This window comes from Cardiocondyla obscurior, linkage group LG13 (genome assembly GCF_019399895.1).
Source record: "Cardiocondyla obscurior isolate alpha-2009 linkage group LG13, Cobs3.1, whole genome shotgun sequence".
In the NCBI taxonomy this organism is placed as follows: Eukaryota; Metazoa; Arthropoda; class Insecta; order Hymenoptera; family Formicidae; genus Cardiocondyla; species Cardiocondyla obscurior.
Window position 1 is genome coordinate 4,420,505 of NC_091876.1, and position 24,715 is coordinate 4,445,219.

At 35.6% G+C, this 24,715-nt stretch overlaps 3 protein-coding genes across 6 annotated transcripts in view; 1 reads left to right on the top strand and 2 right to left on the bottom strand.

The window, feature by feature from the left end:
* Nucleotides 1–9,600, bottom strand: part of LOC139107584 (uncharacterized) — a 29,223-nt gene extending 19,623 nt beyond the window's left edge. The window contains exon 1 of the mRNA XM_070665293.1: nucleotides 9,478–9,600. Coding sequence (XP_070521394.1) covers nucleotides 9,478–9,591 — 114 coding nt within the window. The 5' untranslated portion in view covers nucleotides 9,592–9,600. The remainder of the gene's footprint in view (nucleotides 1–9,477) is intronic.
* Nucleotides 1–24,715, top strand: part of Ip6k (Inositol hexakisphosphate kinase) — a 129,350-nt gene that overhangs the window by 102,705 nt on the left and 1,930 nt on the right. The window contains exons 2-5 of one of the 3 annotated variants that reach the window (XM_070665285.1): nucleotides 18,859–19,171; nucleotides 19,505–20,416; nucleotides 23,630–23,705; nucleotides 23,842–23,998. In XM_070665285.1, coding sequence (XP_070521386.1) covers nucleotides 20,343–20,416; nucleotides 23,630–23,705; nucleotides 23,842–23,998 — 307 coding nt within the window. In that variant the 5' untranslated portion in view covers nucleotides 18,859–19,171; nucleotides 19,505–20,342. Of the gene's footprint in view, nucleotides 1–18,848; nucleotides 19,172–19,504; nucleotides 20,417–23,629; nucleotides 23,706–23,841; nucleotides 23,999–24,715 lie in introns of those variants that run through there. The other 2 variants (XM_070665286.1, XM_070665287.1) reach the window with 2 other exon arrangements.
* Nucleotides 9,603–16,401, bottom strand: LOC139107582 (uncharacterized). Of its 2 annotated transcripts, XM_070665290.1 has the most exons (3): nucleotides 15,685–16,401; nucleotides 14,402–14,476; nucleotides 9,603–10,580 (listed from the first exon to the last, which is right to left on the bottom strand). In XM_070665290.1, exons 1-3 carry the CDS (start codon nucleotides 15,790–15,792, stop codon nucleotides 10,287–10,289), a joined length of 477 nt encoding a protein of 158 aa, XP_070521391.1. In that variant the 5' UTR covers nucleotides 15,793–16,401; the 3' UTR covers nucleotides 9,603–10,286. The 2 variants fall into 2 exon arrangements, with proteins under 2 accessions (XP_070521391.1, XP_070521392.1); XM_070665291.1 differs by lacking the exon at nucleotides 14,402–14,476 and having other exon boundaries at nucleotides 15,685–16,391.

Here is a 24,715-nt window from a genome sequence, read left to right on the forward strand (position 1 = left end):
TTTTTTTATTCTGAACAGATAAAAATAGACACATGTTGACTTAATAGGTAAATTAATTAAAAAGTTGAAACAATCGATTCTACAAAATAGAGATAACAACGATATTAATACGTAAAGCTTTCCTTACAAATATACATCGCGTCGGACAAAATACATCCTCCGGATGTAGGAATGTATCCGGCGTGCCGGGACATTTGTGTCCAGCACAAGATATGTACAGGCAGGTGGGATTATTGTCAACGAGGGACGAGCGGGAAGAGAAGGGTGCCACGCAAGTGCAAGTAGAACTCAAGCGTAGGCGTTAGTGCGTGATATGATACATGTGGGAGCTGAATGGGCACGCTCGAGAATGAGATTTGATAAACGGACGTGGGTGTTCGTGCACCTTGATGAACTTCCCGTTGGCGGATGCATGCTTCGAGCGAAAGGATACTGCGTTGCGAGATTACTGGAACAACCGGCTTGACCGATTAAACGGCTTCGCGCAGTTGAACGACTTGAATTTCATATTCGTAATACACATCTTAGAAAAGCTGGATGGAATTTCTCATCGATTATTTTTTTTTTTTCCCTAGTCTGACGATTAAATTATTATTCATCAGAACGAACGACACGCTGAAATAATTTTCTCGTTGTATTCTATGTACTCTTTATGTTTTTTATACGAGGTTTATTTTTATCATCTTGCGTTAAAACACATTTAAGAGCTTATATACTTCGGTAATAAGTTATACGTTTTCTTTAAAGTTTAACTGTGAATAATTTATACGTCACTCATAATGATAAATATGAGCAAATAATTGAATAAAAATATAAATAGAAATTTACTGTCAATGAAATAAATCTTACTTTAAAAAAAAAAAAAAAAAGAAAAGTAAAATTTATTTTATTTCAAGAAAATATTGTTGCGCCATTCAGAACAGTTTTTACATAGCTACTTGTCAAGATACACGCACTAACTCCACGTCATCCATTTGCTTTTTCCTTATTCACATCTCGTAAATTACTTGGACGAAGTTTAACGTCGTCGTCGATCAGTTTAGGTACTTTCTCCTCAGTCATGACGATTGAACATCACTGCCTAAAGCCCACGATTATATTATAATAAAAGCAACAAAAAAAAAGTAGCGTAGAGCGGCGAATTTCCTATTAACGTAGCGGCGCGCTTGAATATCAAGCCGTCTCATCTGTCTTTCTCTTCAATCATACATTATCTCTTTATATTACATATTTATTTTTCGACGGATGGCGACTTTCGTTGTTAAAGAAACTCATTTGCTTTTATATTTTTTTTTTCAATTCATATTTTAGCTCTGACGACGATACAGATACGTCCTGATAATCGATTCTAAACTTTACGGAATTATTTCGATGGGTATTGCAGCAACTCGATATATGTACATACGTATAAATACATTCGTGTACAAATCGGAAATTAATAATAACCCTGCTCTTAATTTATTGATTTAAACCTTGTTGTCGGCTTTATAATTAACGCTGTTTCAATAAAGCTTTGTTTGTACAATATCTACATTCTCTGTGCCAATTATCTGTGACTGTTCACGATTATCCTATTTATTCTACACGAGATATATAAATTTTTAGTTTAACGATTTGCTAAAATTTTAATTGAGGGAAGGTGTTGGTACGAAATTGTAATTCGGACGAATTACTTTCGCAAGGACGAACGAAAGTAGAGCATTGTATCGTCGTCATGATCGCTAATTTCGTGAATTTCGTAGTCGAAGAGAGATGCAAGCGAAAGCGAGAAGTTGGATGTGGACATTCCATGCATAATGATTATACATACATGTATAAAGTAATCATCTATTAGAGTTTGATAAGGAGTTTAGACACAACACAATATTCATACAGACATACATACACATATACACAAAATGAAACATGTGTGCGCGCGAGCGAATACTGCACTGGAAAAATTAATAAATGAATAATATATCTGAAGTTTTTGAAGCTTACAATAGACCTCGGTTTACCATTATTATGTATCGTGATTTTTATGTCATGTTCAATAAATGAGTTTTAAACTGTATATAATCTTTTATTCTCTATTCCAGGAACTTTCTTTTGACCTACTTGATATCCTTATTTATCGTCACTGATTATTAATTAAATTATTGAAATGTATTGTTTATCGCAGTTTCATATTTTTGAAAGACATGGAGAAAATCGGAGTTCTCATTGTCAAATAATTAGTGAACACACGACAATACAGTGTTCGAGCACGTTACTCGATTACTCAGTTTTTTTTAATGATATAAAGATTACAAAGCATGACTTGCAATGTGATAATAAAGGTGAATAGTGAGGAAGACAATTCTTGATATCGGTAGTAATATCGGTATCTGATTCATTCCTGTTGAATTTGAATGGTGTGAGTCACCGCATAATTAAAACAACAGTTTTTTACTATCCGGGAATGATAAGAAACAAATAAAAAGTCATTTTACGATTAAATACGTGTTTCATCATGAAATAAAATAAAATCATCATCCAGTAAATAACTCAGACAATGACATAGTAGGCGCCAGTCTTCTTGCAATAAAACTTTTCATGAAGTTATTGACGTAAGTAATGATATACATACATAATTATAATTAAAATTAAATACGTATAGATACGCATACGAATTCTACTCACAAAATTCTGTTGTAACCCTTTTAAAAAATAGATTCCTGACAACACGGTATTCATCTCGAGCTCTCACTTTTCGACATTGAATGTTTTCCGCTGACGTTAATTTTTAACCGCGCTTTTAACGTTGCATTTATTTAAAATATCTCAATATTTCGAAATCATGTCGCAACACGACTTTGTTCAGATCATTGATTACATGTCGTTGTAAGATATTATTCCGCAATGTATTGTGTGCACACAAAGCGCATCGTATTCATGTGTTGATATATCATAATAGTCATTCGATATCTTGCAACGTGTCGCAAATTAATGCTTGCTAACGATTCCCGGCACTTCGCCGCGCGAAAAGTTGATACGAATTGCATCATCATCGATAATTGAGCTTTCATCACTGATCATCAATGATCAAATATCTCTAACATTCGTTCGCGTCGTGCCACGTGCTTTATCGTTAATAATGCAGAATTACGGCGCTGATAAAGTTAATTAGATTGTCCCATGACCGCAAGTTATGTTGCGAGAAATGCGTCGTTTGTGATAAAAAATAATCGAGGCTTATTTCGTAATACGAAGATTTAAGAAATTTACCTGACGTTTTGTAACAACTAACGTGTTCATTACGTCGCCGCACGTGTGACGTCGAGTTTCTTACGTATTTCCTTTTTCTCTTTTCGGTGCGATCTTGACTGCGCAACGTATGCTGTATTAGAATAGCGAATAAAAAATTTTAATCACAGAAAACAATAACCAATTAAAAATAAGAACATTTTATCGAGATTTTATACGGTAAATTAAAATCTCTTTTATTTCTCTAGCTCTAGCTTTCTTCTCGCGGAGTTGCATTTGATGATGCAATCTTTTAAGCGTTCTTCTATAACAAATTTCGGAATGTTTTCCAGTGGTAATGAATTAGTTCGTAACTACCGCTTTTTTAAAAGGGTTACAACAGAATTTTGTGAGTAGAATTCGTATGCGTATCTATACGTATTTAATTTTAATTATAATTATGTATGTATATCATTACTTACCGTCAATAACTTCATGAAAAGTTTTATTGCAAGAAGACTGGCGCCTACTATGTCATTGTCTGAGTTATTTACTGGATGATGATTTTATTTTATTTCATGATGAAACACGTATTTAATCGTAAAATGACTTTTTATTTGTTTCTTATCATTCCCGGATAGTAAAAAACTGTTGTTTTAATTATGCGGTGACTCACACCATTCAAATTCAACAGGAATGAATCAGATACCGATATTACTACCGATATCAAGAATTGTCTTCCTCACTATTCACCTTTATTAAACCATTGCAACTAATGCTTTATAATCTTTATATCATTAAAAAAAACTGAGTAATCGAGTAACGTGCTCGAACACTGTATTGTCGTGTGTTCACTAATTATTTGACAATGAGAACTCCGATTTTCTCCATGTCTTTCAAAAATATGAAACTGCGATAAACAATACATTTCAATAATTTAATTAATAATCAGTGACGATAAATAAGGATATCAAGTAGATCAAAAGAAAGTTCCTGGAATAGAGAATAAAAGATTATATACAGTTTAAAACTCATTTATTGAACATGACATAAAAATCACGATACATAATAATGGTAAACCGAGGTCTATTGTAAGCTTCAAAAACTTCAGATATATTATTCATTTATTAATTTTTCCAGTGCAGTATTCGCTCGCGCGCACACATGTTTCATTTTGTGTATATGTGTATGTATGTCTGTATGAATATTGTGTTGTGTCTAAACTCCTTATCAAACTCTAATAGATGATTACTTTATACATGTATGTATAATCATTATGCATGGAATGTCCACATCCAACTTCTCGCTTTCGCTTGCATCTCTCTTCGACTACGAAATTCACGAAATTAGCGATCATGACGACGATACAATGCTCTACTTTCGTTCGTCCTTGCGAAAGTAATTCGTCCGAATTACAATTTCGTACCAACACCTTCCCTCAATTAAAATTTTAGCAAATCGTTAAACTAAAAATTTATATATCTCGTGTAGAATAAATAGGATAATCGTGAACAGTCACAGATAATTGGCACAGAGAATGTAGATATTGTACAAACAAAGCTTTATTGAAACAGCGTTAATTATAAAGCCGACAACAAGGTTTAAATCAATAAATTAAGAGCAGGGTTATTATTAATTTCCGATTTGTACACGAATGTATTTATACGTATGTACATATATCGAGTTGCTGCAATACCCATCGAAATAATTCCGTAAAGTTTAGAATCGATTATCAGGACGTATCTGTATCGTCGTCAGAGCTAAAATATGAATTGAAAAAAAAAATATAAAAGCAAATGAGTTTCTTTAACAACGAAAGTCGCCATCCGTCGAAAAATAAATATGTAATATAAAGAGATAATGTATGATTGAAGAGAAAAACAGATGAGACGGCTTGATATTCAAGCGCGTCGCTACGTTAATAGGAAATTCGCCGCTCTACGCTACTTTTTTTTTGTTGCTTTTATTATAATATAATCGTGGGCTTTTGGCAGTGATGTTCAATCGTCATGACTGAGGAGAAAGTACCTAAACTGATCGACGACGACGTTGGACTTCGTCCAAGTAATATCAAGTATTACTTCTGCGAGAAATAAATTGTTTCTTGATATATAAGTTTTTATTTTATAAAATATCTTAAAAGATGAATACAAATAATTGTAATATTAAAATGTTTCTCTAGATATTAATAATCCGCTTTTAAACTTACATTGCCGATAAGAAAAGTAATTTCTACGTATACGAATCATAGTACTGATTTATGATTAATGCTTGGATAAAAAAAAAAAATATTTAATTGCAAAGAAATATTTCTCGCTTGGTAAACTTGCAAAGATTTTTACGTTTCTCCTCAAGCACACGCTAAAAATCCGCTCAAAATGTCCCGAGTGAAGTATAACAAATAACCATAAAACAGTAGTAGTAATACAAAAAATAGTCAAGTCGTCACGTAATAAATAATATATACATGTACATATGCACGTATGTGTACGTATATATTATTTATTCTTTAAATATATATATATATATTGTATATATATATTATGTATACATATATCTCTGCACGTTTATAGTTTTGCAATCGCGTTTTAACCGTAGAATAAGAGTGGATCGAGAAATCGTAGCATTAAACAAAAATTTATTTCAAATAAAACTAAGCAGCTTAAATTAAAATGAGAATTGCACGCATTTAATACGAAATTCAAAGCACATTTCATCAAAAAGTAGCGACAAAGTCTCAATCCACGTTTACTCCGCGGTTCGAGGCCGCCGTAAATAGATCGTATATATTTTATATTTCATCAATTTCTAAACTCTAATAACACCATTTTTCTAATCAGTACGAATCAACTGGCGAAATCTTGGGCACGCAAATGAAAGTTAAATCGCGATGTCCAGCTCGCATCAATGGCAGTACAGAGTGACAGAAATTAATTAAAGCTTTGAATGCAAATTTCAATGATATAAAAATATGTATTAATAATTTATAAAATATGTTTAAGCAATGAAATTTCAATTGTCGACAAACTTTGTTCGTTACAACGAATCTAAATACCAAAAAAAGGTTAAAATTCTTAGGAAATCATATCTTCCAGTATATCATCATTAAAATCAGCTTAATGTACATTATGGAAGTCTTCCTGGAAGGCATAATATCGTTATATATAAATTATTATATATAACATATCTGCAATATGTGTACGTGAAATAAATTTGATAAGCGATTCCGTCAAACATTGCGTGTCCCAATCTTCCGCCCAGCACCACATTGCCCTATACTTATCGTTACTTATATCTTTGTCTCTGCGTTATTTAATTATTTATTTATTTTTTTTGTTTCACTAAAGCAGTCTTACATAAAGCGGCAACTTTTGGAAATTATTCGATACATGCGTCTCCGTACACAAAATGATTCCCCAATCAGCTTTATCACGACGGACGTTCGAAAACAATCCTTTTTCTTTTTCTTCCTGTCTCCCTTTATCTCTTTTTTTCTCTCTCCCTTTTTTTTCTTCATCTTCATCCCCTGCCATCTGCACTCGAAGAGAGAAATGCAGGTTGAGCTACGCAAATTTTCAAAATTTTCCGCGTGACATCTACCGACTAAGCTTTCTCTTAAATCCGACGTATAAATCCGAAAGCGCGAATCGTAGTGTATTAATCCGTTCTTGATCGTGTTACAACGAGCTTAAGATTTTACTTAAACCGAATGAAATTGGCCTCTATGCGAATTATACTTTCAAAATCCATTTACAATTCTAGCTTGTAGAATACTTCTTTAAAACGAATATAATCGATAGACGCTTTCGGAGTTTCAATGTCTTAATATTATGTACATATGTTAAGACGGACGTAAACGACTTCAAATGCTCTTGCGCGAAAATTTCTTCGTTTTTTTTTTTTACGAAAAACTCGAAAGCCACGAAACTCTCTTTTTCTTTTTTGTGAGAAAACCCTCGCGTTGTTCAATCCAAAAAAGAAAAAAGTATTTGTTTCGATTTTTTAAAAAAACACGGGTCTGCGATCGATGAAAAGTGGAAGCGTTCATACGAATCTCGTCCTAACTATATCTTCCCATTAACCCATTAATCGTTGCAGAGTAATTCTACCTTATAGCTTACGGTATCACAGAGTTACACGCGGCATCGCTTAATTGCTCCCAGTTCGTAATCGCCGATAAAAAGAAAGCATGCCAGTTTCCGAGGAAACACCGGAACATTTGTAAATGAGTGCCAAGAACATCGAGTGTCCTAAGAAGAAAATAAACTTAATGTTTTTTTTATTAATTTTTTGGTTTAACTCTTATAATAAATTTTTTAACTTTAAAATGCTTTCTTACATTTGATATGTTTTCGTGCGATATAAAAAAATCTCTTTATATGAGTAATATGCTCTCGAAGAGAAAGGAAATATATGTATATGTTTTAAGAGAGATTTCATAGAACAAAAGTAACTTCTTTTTCCCTCGTAGCACTCGAAGTCCTTTGCATGTGCGATCTGCAAAGGGCCCTATCCCGCACCTGCTTCTCGCCAACCGACTCGACTTTTAACGCGAAATAATACACTATATATTATATATTACATGTGAAAAAATTAACAAGCGTTCTGTAGCGACAACGCGAAACAACAATTACGAATAACTCAGGCGCGAGAGGAATACCTCTGGGGAAAAGTATGTCGTCTACATCTTCGAAGACGTGCGACGCAATGAAAAAAAAAAGAAAAAAATTATATCTTTTGATCAACACGCGATTTGAAAAAGAGGATAATTTACGGAACGATAGCGCCCGCAAATCGCGTCTTTGACATTGCAACACATGTACAATGATATTGAATGCATCTGTCATGCCTTTCCGTAGGCCGCGCTGTGCACTTTAACGCTATTGTATTATACGTTTTTTTTTTAATTTGGTAAATTTGGAGGAAACAGCAGTATATCGCTCGATATTTCGATATGCGTGAATAATTTGATACGTTTAAATTTTTTTTTATAAGAAAATACACAAATTAAAATTTTAATTAAAAAAAAAAGGAATTAAATGTCAGTCAATCAACGACTTGAATCAATTTACAGATTCGCAAAATGCAATATTTAAAAAATTAATTTTTCTTCGCGACATTATCGCGTGCAAAATTAACGAACGCGCTTACAAAAATATCACTGATGTAATCTTGCGACAGTGAACAGGAGATATACATATACGTGAAAATAAATATCGGTTCTCTTTAGGCTTCGCACGCTCGGTGATCCGACTCGAAATATTCACGTGCTCGCACATTCGTAAGCGGGCCCTGAATTACACCGCACATACGTACAGTATTCTTCCTCTGCGTGGCGGAATTTAATCCCGCAAAGGCGAGAAACTGCTGCTTCCGGTACGCAAACGCGAACCTAATCCGAACCAACAACGACTGAACCACGCTGCTGTTTGACACTACGATAAAAAAAAAAAAACGACGTATTCGCGACGCTTTTTACGTTAACGACTCGATCTCTCTTTGCAGGCTGGTCTGTATTCTTAACGTGTATCTTACGTCGACTCTGCCCTCATTTCACGCCGAATATGCTAATTAAGGAAATAAATAATGCAATCGGAACTGAACAAAATACCGCACAGCGCGCTAAGAGTTACGAGCCTCTATGTTTTAAAAGGTTTTGCGTGACGTACTGATTAGAGAACACTTTTCAGTCTAGGTTGCGAGAAAGTTAATTGGATATTACGACTGAAGATATGCAGTTCTGCTTCCACGGTTAACGTGCTCCACGCGGTAATTTTAAAGCGAAGAAATAATAAACGCATCCTCATTAAAAGGATACCTGAAAGATACTCGTAAGAAACCGGAAAGATTGAGCGGTATAGAAGAGCATTTAAAACATTGTAGAAATACTTTTATCAGTTTGTACATAAAATTTTTTAGTATATCAGATTATTGTGTCAAATGAAAGAAAATTTTTCAAGCCTCTTTGCGACGTCTTTCAGGTATTATTTTACTTCCACGAGAACCGGAAACACTTTCACGCCCGTTGAATGTCTTTCTTTCCTCGATCTTCGTTCCCGATCGCCCTACATTAGGAAAAGAACAACGTACGCGCGCAAGAAATCATGCGCGCGATGAAGGAACTCAACACTTTAGGTCTGGCAACTCAAATGACTAATCCGATCGCCCGCGAATCTGCGACATTCAACGTGCGGGATTTGCGATATATATATATATTTTTTTTTCCGCGATTCGTGCGATCGCAATACGTAATCCTGTTTTATTTCTATGTACCTCGCTTCTTTCTGCAGACTCCTCGTCCTTGACGATTGTCCTTTGACTTTCGATGATCTTCAATGATTCTCCGAAATCCTCGATCGGTCGCGATCCTCCTGTCCTCCCCCTCATGTTCCTTCTCCTTTGCCTCCTCCTTTTTCTCCCGGCATCTTAAACAAATTCTTAAATTTACCCGGGAGAACGTAGGGTCAGATCTTTGCAGTTAATTGGCGCATCAATATCATTTGGCTTTTTATATATCGATATTGTCACGAACTGGATGTCATCTTAAAGGCGTTCCGGTCCAAAAAAAAAAAAAAGCGTTCCAAGCAGCTATAGGTCCTCTCAAAACCTCGCCGAAGCTTTCATCGTTCGATCGAGGTCTCTCGACTCGCAAGAATTCTTGACACGATCGATCGTCGACATCCACCGAACCAAACAATGGCTCGAGAATTGTTCGACCATCTGCTCTTCCTTGTTCATGCTGGGTTAACAAACTTGAGCGTGCTCGCTTTCGAGCTGAACGTGTGCGAATTTCCTCTCCTCTTTCATTCCACTGTGCATTACGCTCGTTCTCTCTCTCTCTCTCTCTCTTGATATTTCTCCTTCGCATATTCGCACGCGTTTCTCGTTGCTTTCGTTTCCCTCGTCATTATTATCTCTTTCTCGTCCACTTTCCTTCTTTACCAAGCTGAAGGCGGATCCGGACACGAGCGTGCCGCCACGTTGCTGCTCGACTCGGTTGCGGTAACGGGTGCCGAAGTGCGTCGGATCTCGATTGGTTTCGAACCGGACGTGGGTGGCCGGCCCAAAACCCCTTGACTGTTTCACGACAAATTCCGTTGGTCCTCCGCGCAATCTTCCGCCTTCTTCAGCGAGCGTTTTAATTTATCGACCAGTCGATTATGGAACTTGTTGAGCGAGTTCGAGCTGCCGGTCTTCGGCGGCGACGTGCTCGTGCTCTTGCTCGGGCTCTGGAGAGAGCTTTGAGACGCCCTCGAGGACGTCCTCGAGAAGTGTCGCGAGGTCAGCGGCACAGACCGATGAGCCGGTGAGGTAAGAAAGTCGGAACCGGGAGAGGTTGACAACGACGGGCCTTCCGACTTGGAACATTCGGATACCTATTTAAAAAAATATATAATGTTCTGGGTTATTACAAGGGAAAAGCAGTCTCGTTTTCTCATATGGCTGTCAGCTTTTTAGCTGTTAGTTCTCATTCTATACATGTACGTACATACATGTGCATTATTAGCATTAAGATTGCAAGGAATATGTTTTAATAAGTAACTTTGTGTGATTTGTTTGATGTACGTATAACGAAACCAATTATTATTAAAGGAAGCAAACTCCAATTACATTTTTCTCCATCGACAAAAGGAGAGATTTCAACGAATTATCTCTCATTTATTTCTGTTATTCATATTTTTATATTTTACATAATTAATTAATATACAATAGATACGCGAGAAATGAAAGATAATTAAATTAAAAAATAAAAACGTTTAGAAATGCAAGTTTTACGTAACTCACGTAATAATAATCATATCTATACTGATAAAACGTTAGGCTAAAAAAAAAAAGCTCGAGCAATAATATTTCGACAACTGATTTGCAGCTTCTTTTGTACAGCATTTATCAAATATGTACACGCCAAAGTCGCGATAACGGCAGTAACTCTAACGGGTGCACAATTCGTGAAAGAATGTACATATTTTTTTTTTATTACATCGCATGCAAATGTGAGGCGGTTCATTAATAGCGGTTTAATTAGACAATTTGACTAAACGATTAGCAGATTTGTATTATCGCAAAGACTCTTAAACGCGGACCGACCGAATAATCTTGAATTATTCAACACTCGGGTGCGATAAAAATCGGAAAAAGTATCGCGCACCGCGAGTATGACGTAGGCTTATTATACGTGCGACGCGTACGTGCCCTTCTTCACGTACGATCGACGTTGAACTCACGACCATGTGCTCATATTGTCGTCACGGTAGGAAACGGTAAGTGGCCGATTAGATCAGATTTGTTTCGTATGTAAGCTTCCCCCTTTTAAACACGCACGCGGGCACACACACATTGACAGCAAACGAGATCGAGTTATGATAGCTGGCTCATACAGTGATTCTCATATTGTCTGAAAAATCTTACGATCGCGAGTCATCTCAGATTTTAATTGCGACGTCAAGAATTTTATTTTCTTCATCGAGCCCTAACCCTTTTCACTCAAATGCGCAATCGTTTAATGTCGTCAGCTCGATGTTTTCCGTTTCAATTTGACCGAATTCCTCTCGCTTTTATGTTACATGCGATTACGCAATCCGCATATCGCGAACGAAATGCGGCCAATGTGTGCCGATACGTGCGCAAGAAGAGTTTAGCCGCCTATAAACGTTTCTCGTTTAATCTTAACGCGATCTCCGGTTCGTATTTATAAAGAGCCTCTTATCAAAGCCGCGTTATACGGGACAAAAATACATGCACTGAAAATAAGGACGATCGATTATTCGTCGTCGGCGTGCAGGACAAGTTCAGAACAGGTGTTCGAAGGCTACCCGCGACAGTTCGTTTAATTAGGATTCATTAATTATTAATCGTTTCGTATTTCACGCCGGCAATAAACACGTAAGCCTAATTACATATCTAAATAATAAAATTTCTCCATATAATATTTCGAAAAAAAAAAATCAGCCGTAATTTAATTCGTATTAATTTAATTCTTTGAACTAATCAAAATGATTAATTTCTCAATTACGTTTTCATCACTGATGCGAGTATATATTTTAATTATGCATTGGCAGCATCCAGAATTAATTTAAATGCTATTTACACAAATTTTTGAAGCATGAAAATGTTATTGAAATTTATCTAAATGCACGAATTTATACCCGAAAATTCAGCGTTATTAATGAACTTGGCAAATATCTTTTAATCGATACAGCGGGCACAAACGGAATAAGCTTCGCGGAAATGTGCTCGATTATAATTAGACGTTGATATAACTGTATACTGTAATAATACATGGTTTAGATTAAAAAATACGCAGTAGATACATAAACTAACAGCTTTACGTTATGTAATTGGCAATGATTTCTCATGAGATTGCGTTAATGTTCTGGCAGTAATAATCGTTTCTATCTCGTACTGCGTACTTGTAACTTTCAGTGTCACGTGTTTGAGTTGGCTTTAAATATCAACATGGAAGGACAAAGAGTTAATTAAAAATATCCCGTTTGCGCATTTTTGTAACACATTATCCGTAACGGAAGTTAATTGTGCATCGTGTACAATACGAAATATATATTACAAATACAATTTCTTACGTTAATATTATTATATTACGCAATTACAGAACGAATAAAACGATAGATAAGAGTTTCGACGATTAAGAAAGAATCTGTGAGTTCACCGCACGATACATTACAAAATCAACTGATCAAAGCTTGCGCAATTTCGTGTCATATAAAGTTTGTTACGTTTTAGACCTATACGGACGTCTATCTTTTAAAACATTTTAATAAAACTTTTTTATAACATAAACCACTAAATAATAACTTCTCGATTTATATCTGCATATTTTAAACTTAAATTAAATTAAGTCAGCAAAATATAAAAAAGAAACTCGTTCAAAATTATTCGAAACTAACCTTTTGCTAAATCGTGATAATTAATACATTCTTGTTTCGTTTAATCATTATTAATTTTCATTAAAAATGCATAATTTATCTACAAGCAAGACAAAGTAATAGGTGATATGTATGCGAGATCATAATGCAATGAAACTATTATTATCGCTGTCTTTGCGAACTCCCATTTAGATATTGATTAGCGTATTAATAATTATGACAATTCCATATAACTCTCGTTAATTGACATTTTGTAATTAACGCCACTCGCATTAAATTTAAACGTAAATGACGAATAAATACAAAAGTCACAATGCCACCGGTGGGTGACATTTGCGAAAACATTTACGAGCGCAATAAACTGCGCGTACCGCATGCAATTCGACATTACACGCCTAACTGCCTACGTTGTGATAAAAATAAACTTCTATCCGGCGCATATTTATCCGACGGGACACGTGGTTCCAATCGTCACCTATTATTGACAGTGCTTGTTCAGCGTCTGCAAATACAATTTCGCCGAACGCCAAGAAGAAACCGGTTCCGAGTTGCGCCGAGTCGATCTTTTACGGCAACGATTTCACGAGAAAAAGAAAGAAAAAAAAAAGATTCAACTTTTTCCGAGCTATTTTATCGACGCCAACGCGATGAGAGAACGATCGATATTACGAGTTGCGAATACGGTCAATCGCGTCTTGGGAAAAAAAATTATTAAATCCGTCCTTGAGACTCTAAAGAAGCTGCAAAACTGCGTCGGCATTTATCATAAAACTTTTGTAATTAATTTCTACTTTTTTTTTTTTTTTGATTATATATTCACTTGCATTGAAATAGAAAAAAAAATTGTTCCGTATTATGATGCGAAATTTGCATTACGTGGATAATTACGTGAAGATTGCATTACGGCACATAAATAATTCACAGAAAAAGCGAGAAAATTTGGAACTAAAAGGATGGCAAAACTTAAATCACATTAATTTATAATAGCTCCAAGAAAATCGATTCTCTGATATGTTAATATATTTACATCATTTCCTAATTATATCATCAGATATTTTATTCTAATAATAAATCTTATTATTTGCTAAAGTCATTTAAAATACACGTAAATATCGACGTCTCTTGAAGCTATAAAAATTAAGAACGGCGTTTACTTTGAAAGGACCCCAACAAGTTTGGTGACAATAACCATATTGAAAAATTCATATTTCATAATTAAGCGGAACAACGGAATTTGTTTTCAAAATAAACGCCTCAAGCAGGCTGGAAAAAAAACGAAAGACACGTCGCGCAAAATTGGAATAACCGATTACCATGAAAATTGAGACGGAAGGACGATCGCACATGCCGCACTTTGCGAGACGGTTGTGTCTGCTGGTTCGCCAGATCTGCGAAAAAATCGCACGTGCTGTGACAAGTATTCCTTTTTAATTTCCCCATCGCCGTTTTTCCTTCGCCGCGATGCAATTCTTGCGGAAATCGACGAAGGCCCAAAATTCTTTCGCGTCGATCCGCAATTTCGAAACTACGTACGCGATACGGCCAGCGAAGAAAAAAACAAAATTTGCATGATTTCCTTCGAGCGCGTAAAAGGACGTCATTTTCTACGCTGGCGCACATTTCAATGTTTTCGCGCTAGTCATATGCGCGATAATAATGTGCGGATGACGCATCAAAACTGGCCGGCGCCAGCATTGTTAAAAGTCAGTCTCTTGCAATTTTTTAAACGACGTCCACTGCCCCGCCCTCCGCCCTCCGCCACTGAACGCGCCAATTTTCAAGAGAGAGATTATCGGTCTTAAAAAATTTGTTCTTTATCTCTCTCCTTACGTTGATAAGCGATAAACGTACATACATAACCATGAATGAAAACGTAATTATGTCACTGGCGCTGTCGCAACTAAATTGTTTCTATACATATCCTATAAACAGTTATTAAAAAACTACAATACTTTGCAGACTAAAAAATCTGCAAAGAATCACGTACGAGAATTAATGCTTATCAATATTTAATCTTTTTTTTTTAAGTTTAAAACGAAGATTATAAAGTCTGCATTAAGCGACACAACAAAAAATTAATATCCCCTTTTCTTCAATATGAAATAAAAATTGTGCATAACGCGCGGCATAATTTCTTTTGCTTCCTTCGTTTAATAAATGATAAATATTTTAATATATCATTTCTATTTAATATTAATAGTTTTTCATTATGTGTAATATTAAAATTTATTTAAATACTAATTTTCTTAAAGATGTCTTAATGCCAGTAATGCACATGATTGTTAACATAAAATTATTTTTTTTAACAATAAATACGATGTCTTCCAAATAGCGCTTTGCGAAATGACAACGGCAAATATTTATCAAACTTTTAGGAATCTTATATTCCCCGAGTAGTTCAACTTTGTCTCATCTAAATTTCTAACTACTTTATACCATGAGTAGAGGTACGGGAATTTAAATATGAATAACGAAGACGTACTGTAACGGTTCCGGCAATTTTCTACCTGCCTCGCCGACTTGATGGAATGAACGTTCGGTTACTCAAAGCGCATTTGAAAAAAAAAAAAAGTAAAACGTCGCAATATGAACTTACCTTCCGGCTGCGACAGGCCTGCGGATTCGAGCACTCGGATGACCGCCGACTCCGATTAGTCTTGTAAATATCCCATTCATTTTTCACCACAGGCATCATAAACGCCATCTCGTCGTCGGTTTTTATTACCTCGTCTCCGTTTCACACGTCGTCTCTACTCCGACTCCGTTCCTTCCCTTCGGTTCCCGCGATCTCTTTCCTTCTGTCTCACTTGTGACGCTTGTCGAACTCTCTAGAAAGTTTTAACTCTCGCAGGAGTGAAAGAGAAGGCCGATCTTCACCCCGACGGGATCGGTAATTCCTGCGGGTGGTCCTGCCAGAGAATTTAGGACTTTCGCTGGGATTCCTCACGCCGATTCGCAGCCGCACAATTCCGCTCTGCTATCAATCGCGGGTTCAATATTAGTTTTGCGCTGGTGACGTTGACAGTATCGACGTCCGCGGCGATGTTGACGACTTCGTTAAAGGTGCGATGACAGCTCCGTCCGATAGATAGAACTGGAAAACTTCATACACGTCCCGCTCGCACGAGTGCGCTTGCGATATGCGTGTCTCTTTGGTTTTTCTTTCGTTCGTTTTATTTATTACAATTGCGGCGTATTGCCTCCTGTTTCGGCAAAATTCGGTTCCTCAACTCACGTCCTTACAATGCAGCAGTTCGCTACGGAATAAGCACGCCGGTCCGCGCGTGAACGAGTGAAGATCTTGCGACTCGCGCCGGGAACGGTGGGGACGAATGAGCGCACTCATTGGCTATCGTTGAGGCGGGACACCTACGTCACGGGTTACCATTGATTTTTCAATGTTGATACACACCGCGGCATGGTGACGTGCCGGATTGAATTTTTGGCGGCGCGCTACCGCACACCGTCGTCTCGCGTGTCGTGCGTGCGTGACGCACGAGGAGACGGACTCGTCAAATATCCTGGAACCTAGATCCCGAGGGACTACACATGAATCGCGGTTACTCGAATTTATCGCGCCGATTAGTTAACACAAGATTTTTTTTTTCGCAAGAATATCCTTCAAGAACACGTTTTTCTTTTTTTTTCTCAGCTTTTTAAAGTTCAACGATGTCGTTCTTTAATTTTCCTTCCTTAACTTTCAATGTTGCCACTTACTTGAATTCCACACAGTCGAAAGTCAAATTAAGTTAAAGTGTACTTAATTTGAAAGTATTAATATTATTTAGGACGATTATTTCGATATGTGATAATTATAAATGTGTAATAAGTGAGGTTATTGTCGGCGCTGCGAATTTAAAACCGATATGAAAAGAGTTATAAACTTTCATTCGTAAACAAGAAATAATTTTTTTTTTATGAACGCAGCAAAATGCACGCACGGGTTATGTAATACTATACTCGTCCTTTGTTTATGCGCATATTATTTAGCACAGTGCACTCGCAGTTTGTCTGAATATAATCTATCCATGCAAATAAGATGTTATAAAAGAACGAAGAATTAATCAGATATTCTGAGGGAAATCATTATCGAGTCTTATCGATTTGTCTTTGATCTTTTGCGGTGGGAAAAACTGCGAACGTGGTCAAGGCTGTCCTTGAAAAAAAAAAAAGCACTAAGCAAGATGGAAAAAATTATTGTCTAATACAATAATTCCCGAATCTTTGGTACAACGTTATGACAATAATTCTATTTAACACGCTATCTAATTTACTTGATAATAATACTGTTAACTATTAATTAACGACTTAAATCGTTGCAAACCGCTGACGAAATTAATTTCAGTTTAATGAACAAAACTTTCCTCGACTGCGCACGTCAGCAAATTACAATTGTTAATCCTAGACGAATTCAGTCAGACGTTAATAAATTTCTGATTAATAATTAGTACTTCCCGAAACTGTTCTCGTAACAAATTAATATAAATTTAATAATAAAAGTAATATCATTTCGTAATAAGCAGTGTATATTTCCAGGACTTTAGAGAAACAGTTTAATATCGTCGTCTTGATATCACTCGAGGATAAATAGATAGAAAAAGTTTTGCGGATTTTGCGGTTTTGCACGTTTATCTTGTGGGCAATGCAGTCTAACAAGCGACAAAAAAGAGAAAAAAAATAAACGCATGTTTGACATAGCCGACTTATATTATTTTACTACGCGTCGGAAATGAATTTATATACGTACATATGTACCTAAACTTGTTGAAATATAGTTCTCTAACAATATATAACAGGAATCGGAAATCAATATTCTACATACGCTTCCTCGACCTCGCAGTCATGATCTGTGGCATGTACATATCATGAAAAACATGCGCAAATAATATCGCAACACTATTCACGGACATTTCTGAATAACTGCGTGTTAAATAACAAGTACGTACTCCGATGTTGTATGCTTTGCATAGAAATTACGAAAACGAAATAAAAGCTACGGAGAAACCTGCTGGATCACTTCGTGATTCTATTTATTTGCAATATTAAAAAAAAAAAAACTAAATATATATTTTATACGGTGATGTTTTATTGATAAAGAATAAAAATAGCGACATATCATTGCGGATAAGTGAAATTTTAAGCCGTACTTAATTACCAACACGCGATAATCTAACCATCGAACAATCGCTCAGATATTATCAGCTGATCACGATTTTATCAACATTAAATAATGAAGCATACGTTACTTATTATTAATTAAAGAAATAAAGTGCGATAAATTTAATTCGATCAAAAATCGATATTACAAATTGATAATTGTTTGGAAACTAATAAAATAATATTGTATCTTTTAATTTCTCCGAGAGTTATTGCAATTTCAATCAATGTGTAATTTAAATTACATCAAACGCAGTAAAAAAAAAAAAAATTGATAAATGTTTCTGTGCATCTCTGCAAATATATTTTTACAGTTAACTATTAACGCAAAATTAAAATGTAGTTAATACTTTCACTTTCTGTCTACATTTTCTCTCGTCTTGAAATATCTAATATACGACGTAAAATATTTTTATTTTACGCTTAATAGCTTTCTCTAAAAGTACTTGAGAAGAAAAGTAGCAAGAACTAGCAGCGATAAAAGAGATTTATATACTCCTTCAAACATTAATATATTCTTAGAAAATATTCTTTGACTTCGTCGTTAACGATTTGTCGATGTCAATTATTTTTTGAAGTTTTATTAATTATTAAACATTACTCGTCACATTAGGAAATCATATCGCGGGAATAATAAAAATCGGCCTGCCTGACGTTCGCCGAGACGGCTTTCGTGAGGAGAATGAGTGATGCGTTCAACCCTCTACATCGATTTTTCGCCAGAGTCACTCTGGCGACCGTTCCCCGCTTGCTACTTAAGTGTCTCCTGGTTACCGATAAAACGCAGAAGAAACGAGGAAGCGTCTACGACTTTTTGCAGTAAACCGAAGAACATAACTTTGAATTGTGTCAGTAAATTCAAGAAAACACGAGGACTTTAGTAGAAAAGAACTAAAATGGCAAGCTTTCACTGTTTGCATCTCCTAGTAAGTAACATAAATTTAATAATCACTACTCATCATTAATAAAATAAATTGTCCCTCTACTGTAATACTCGATATAAAATTTATCATATCGAGAAAATGTTCGCTTATAAGACCAATTTATATATAGTCCCCAAGAGTCTTCAATATCTTTATCGAGTCTATGCAACACGGTTACTGTAAATCGCTATTACGCTAGGTGTTTCAAGGAAAAAAAAAATGAGTACACGGTCGCTATTAATACACGACGTATGATAAAACTTACACTAACTATAAAAAAAAATAATAAGTCGTCGACTGCTGGCGTTTTAATATATTCGTATATAATTTATTTAGTTAAAAAAAATCGCTGCAAAATTGGTCGAATGTACGAAAAGCGAGAGATATATTGCCACGGACGTAATGCTGTGACATCCTGAATCACGTCGGTGAGAGATGTCGAAGGGTTAACGACCTATAGTAGGGTCGAGGGTGATCTAGACAATCACGTATGCCGAAGCCGAGGCGTTCCGTACGATTAAGCGATACGGATACGCTGACACGACCCCGATGGTGTGTCGAATCCCTTAAAGGGTGGCGTGCGGAAATGGAGGGGCGCTTTTAGTAGGACACGGCTCGCACTATGTATCTCCGGGCTGGCTATATACAGTTCTGTTTCACTTACACGCCGGCCACGTACGATTCGCGCGATCGTCATAACCGACGCCGGATCGTCGATCGATCTCTCCCGGCCGCTTGCGGATCGAGCGGCGACGCGATCGGCTTCCAGTTGGCGACTGGACGCGCAACGCTCGACAAAACGTCTGGGCGATTCTTCCAAATGCAGTCCTGACGACTGCACGGAGAGCATCAGTTTCCCAGCCCCGATATAAGAAGATCTGGGATCGATACCACTAACTGACGACGGATAAGCATCCCTCATGGTGATCGATCGTCGCAAATTGCAAATGACAAAGCGAATGAAAAACGGATGAAGAGACGATTTTCGCTGAATAAGTAGAATAAGAAGAATATTGTGAAACGTTAAGTATACTATGCACCGGTAGAGAAGCATATTCAACGAAAGAGAAGAAGGAAAAAGATGTGAGGAGAGGAAGTCTCGGATCGAAAATCTCTCGATGAGCGTCGTCACATTGTTTGCTGCACGTGATAAAGATCCATAGCGTGCAAAATAATGGTGTTCGACGCAATGTGCGAGGAGCAGAGGAAGCAATTCTTCAGGCAGAGCTACGGTGCTCATTTACCCGGGTAAGTGCGTGTGGTCGACTATTTACAGTTTGCCATTGACTCATGATTACAAGCGCTTTTTACTATTCATCGATTTCCTGCAGCTCGTTTACATTTGTTACACAACTGTTAAAGCCTTAGAGTTTTTATACACGTCGGTATCTCGTAGAGATAATTAGCTTGTTACGTTAAATTCATATTAAATACTAAAATATTCTGGAAAAACGCGGACTAATAATTGAGGTACTTTAGTGAAATATATGAAAGCAAGATATACATATAATCTAGAAAATAATAAATATGATAAAGCAAAAAAAACTTTAATAATACTTTTAAATAAGACTTCGATTTTTTTCGCTCAACTTAACTCATCAATTAGAAAAATCTAATTAAATTTACAGTTTCGTGCAGGTACTAAACGTCTAGTTAGCTTTTATCGTTGCGTAAAGTATGCAGATATATGGCGTTGAAAAGATTTTATAATTTAATGCAATTTATTGCACACAACATAAGTAAGATAAATTCTAGTAGCACAATAAAATTCGTTCGATTAATTAAGTTTATTAGATATAAATTAACTTTCTCTCATCTTGCCTATTTTATCGCTCATATATTCTTGTTATAAATGAAAGTGTCACGTTCACAAACTCACTCTATTTTTTATATAAATATATATATAATCTCATTTGCAGTAGAAAGTTATTCCAGGGCAAAACCTCATTCATTTATTCATTATTATAAACCAGATAAAAAGCTGTGAACGAGCTCTAATTAGTTTTGACTTTAAAAATATTAGTACATCAGTAGCAATTAGATTTAAAAAATTATATTTGTTCATGCAACGTGATAAGTCATTTAAATAATAAATAGTACACAGTATTAACGTCTCTGTTTCTTCAAAGACAATTTAGATTTTACATCTTGCTATCATCTATTGCTATCAATTTATATGTAGATTAAGTGCGCGTATTAAAACTTTATACGAGTGCTACAAATTATTTACATTAAAAATAGAATTCATTGATATAATACTTAAATAAATGACAACCTATAAAGTGCGTTCTCAGTCTTTGTGAACTTAACGCAGAAAGCGTGAAATTGATTTTGTGAGAAAACCGCATCTGATCGAAGGATTTTTAAAGAAATTATGTTTGTTCTGCACGAGATCGGATTCGAACTCTTTTTCCTCGCAAAGAACGATTTGATCTTAAATTTAATCGCAAAATCAGTATTTAAAAGTCATTGATAAAGTCTATTAATAATGTCTATTATAATATAACGTTATAGAGATCCACGTTTAAAAATTAACTGCAGTAAAGCAATCTCTGTCGTAATATATTATATTATACATATACAATTACGCCCAATGCATAATGTATTCGCAATATTTACTGATCGCACGGACATTGGACGGTAAAATCGATCTAGCACACGTGTCTCGAGTCTAAGATTGTATCGGATTCGAATTAAATCGCCGGATGACCCACCGGAAGCTTGCATTCCTAAAGTATTGACCTCGAAGTCGCGCGGGGGACGAAAGCGCTGGTACCGCGGTTGGTACCGTGCCAATTTACACCCCTACGTCTCCTACAAAGCTATATCATGCGCAAAACTACCCTTCCATACGGCGAATTACCTCAAACTATTTATCGTGATTTACCCTAGCTTTAGTATATCGATCTGAGTGAAAAAAAAAAAGACCGAAACCGACAACTCATTCGAGAGGAAAGGTACTCTTTGAGAGAAATAGAAACTCCTGGTTAATTCTTTCCATTTGCCATCTTTCTCACTACGACAAAAATAAGATAAGAGACAAGAAATGATTGATATCGAGCAAGTAGGCTATCGAGAATTCTCTCTAATCCTTCTCCTCTCGAAAGGAGATCAAAGTTTCACTTGCATTTTTAACAAGAACTAATTTTTTTTTTAATTGACACCGAAATTATCTAAAGAGATATCGATTTCGATTTTCAAATAAACAAAACGGAAAAACTTTTCTGCAAATGCAATGCGGAAAAAATTATCTGTACATTTTAATTCGACAGAGCTGAACATCTTAAGTGATCTGTTATGTACTAAGCAATCTTACTTCCCTGACACTGATCTTGCGATGTAGACACGGTAAGACGGTTCAACGACCCAGATACGACTTATGCAGATCTTAATGGCGAAGCCAGGACTCGCGACAACTCGCGTAGGAGTGACTTCGGCTGGTTATCCCACCGTGACCGCCACAAAGTGAAGGCTCGATTTACTGGGTCACCGGTAGTCCGCTTTTACGGTTCTGCGATTATTTCATTTAGGGATCGGCCGTGATCATGCTATTCTCTCAGATTTAAAGCATTACTCACGAATAAACCAATAAAAATTGACTGACCGAATAACCGTACATGCTTTTTTTTCGAGTTTGTTTCAAACCGTGAAAACTTTAAAAAAATTTTACAATAAAATAAAAGATTAAATTAAAGCGTTTGATCTTTTAACGATGTACAAGTTATTCCTCGTAACTTTTTTTTTTTTTACTTATTTAATCAGATTCACCGATCGATTTCTATTTGTGCTACTTTAATTATTCATGATATAATGCAAAAGTTTCGGATCGCAAGTATACCTCGCGTGCTAGTCGACATTTTTTTCCGCGAACGTGCATACTTTATTATCCTACACTCGCAGTAACAATGTAACCATAAGTATAGATCTAACGAAGAAGCTACCGTACATATACCGCGTAAGATATCTAAAGAATTAGACACGCTTCACTGAACAGAAAAACATCTATAACGTGTTCGCGTAATAGGTCATAATTCTGCACGCTACACTATCGTCCAGTATATTTCCTTAGCATATTTTGGTCATGGAAAGTGGACTGCAAATTAATCTTGCATCATATTACATACTCGACCTGTCACGCTCTGTCGCAACCATGAAATAATCTATCATAATGTTAACGTGGTCATTTATTTAAAAAAAAAAAAAAGAAAAAAGAAAAAGATTTCTTTAGATTGTAATAAAAGAATACCCTAGTGTTATTAATCTAACTTAAATTTATTGGCTTTCAAAATTTATTTCATATTTGTACTACTATGGCTGTCTTCTTTTTATCGTAGACACAGTCGACACAAGTGTTGTTCTGTCTTTTTTCGCATTGATAGATTAGCAAAGACAGAACGACACTTGTGTCGATTGTGTCTGTTAAAAAAAAAAGCGTACTAAATAAGTTACCTGTACTTTCAGTTACACGGGTCACTGTCCCACCCTCAAGTTTCGTGTTGGAAAAAGATTCGGAGCAAACACGGAAGACATAATGAAGGTAAAAAAAAAAAAGAAAAAGATATTTATAAAGAAACTTTTTAAATTAAAAAATTGTGTAATAATAATGAAGTTAAAATTATGAATATAATAGTTATCTATTCAAAAATTTAATGTTATATTATATTTTGTGACAGGAATTGTTGGAAAAAAAGATTCTTAAGACTGGACCATATAGGCCAAGTTCCGGTAGAGAAGCGGAGTTACCAACTCTTCAAGATAAAGAGATTAGAAGAGATTGGAATAACGAAGCTAGATCGTACAAGGCGCCTCCTTACATTTTGGGATATACCGGTAAGATTACAAATTATAGTTTTAAAACTTAGAACGCAATGTCTTTTACAAGTCTTTCTATTACAAAAGAATCCTACATATTAGCTCAATCCAAAATAGAAATCAGTGATTAACTTTATCGTATCGAAATACTGACGTACGTAGAATGAAATTGCTTTAGCATGACCTTCGATGCACGCGATTAGTAAGCACTAATCGACCTAAATCGTTTGTAATTAACAGTTCACGTACTGCAGTGCACGCATGGTACAACTAACGTTTAATTATAAATTCCCAATTCCCAGATGATAAAATCTTTAAATAAATAGTTGAATAATGATAGCATATGTAAAAATACGAAATATCTACCTATTCGCATACAATAATCTGAAATACTCTGAGCAGTTACGTTTAAAATTATAGTGATACGATATTTTAGAAAGAAACGAGTCATATATCGTACCTATGTTTCAATTAATCGATGAGAATCTCCAATTCTTTTTCAATTCTTGCAAACGTAAGAATTTGATTACTAACCTTGTACGATGCGCAGCAACGGAGTGTGATCTGTAAAATACAAATTAAAATATTAAAATCAGTGTCCCAATTATTAATGTAATTAAATTAACTTATTATTAATTATTTATACCGTTTTATTTAATATATCTCAAAATATATGTATCGCATTGCACGTGAATATAAAACAGCACATTTTATTTTCATAGATAACGTAACAAA

What these genes read in the sequence shown, in the direction of transcription:
- LOC139107582 (XM_070665290.1), bottom strand. Translation starts at nt 15,792, where the DNA reads ATGGCGTTTATGATGCCTGTGGTGAAAAATGAATGGGATATTTACAAG. An exon ending in AGGCCTGTCGCAGCCGGAAG is followed by an intron (nt 14,477 to 15,684) that starts GTAAGTTCATAT and finishes ATTTTTTCGCAG; the next exon opens with ATCTGGCGAACCAGCAGACA. An exon ending in CTTCCGTCTCAATTTTCATG is followed by an intron (nt 10,581 to 14,401) that starts GTAATCGGTTAT and finishes TTTTTTAAATAG; the next exon opens with GTATCCGAATGTTCCAAGTC.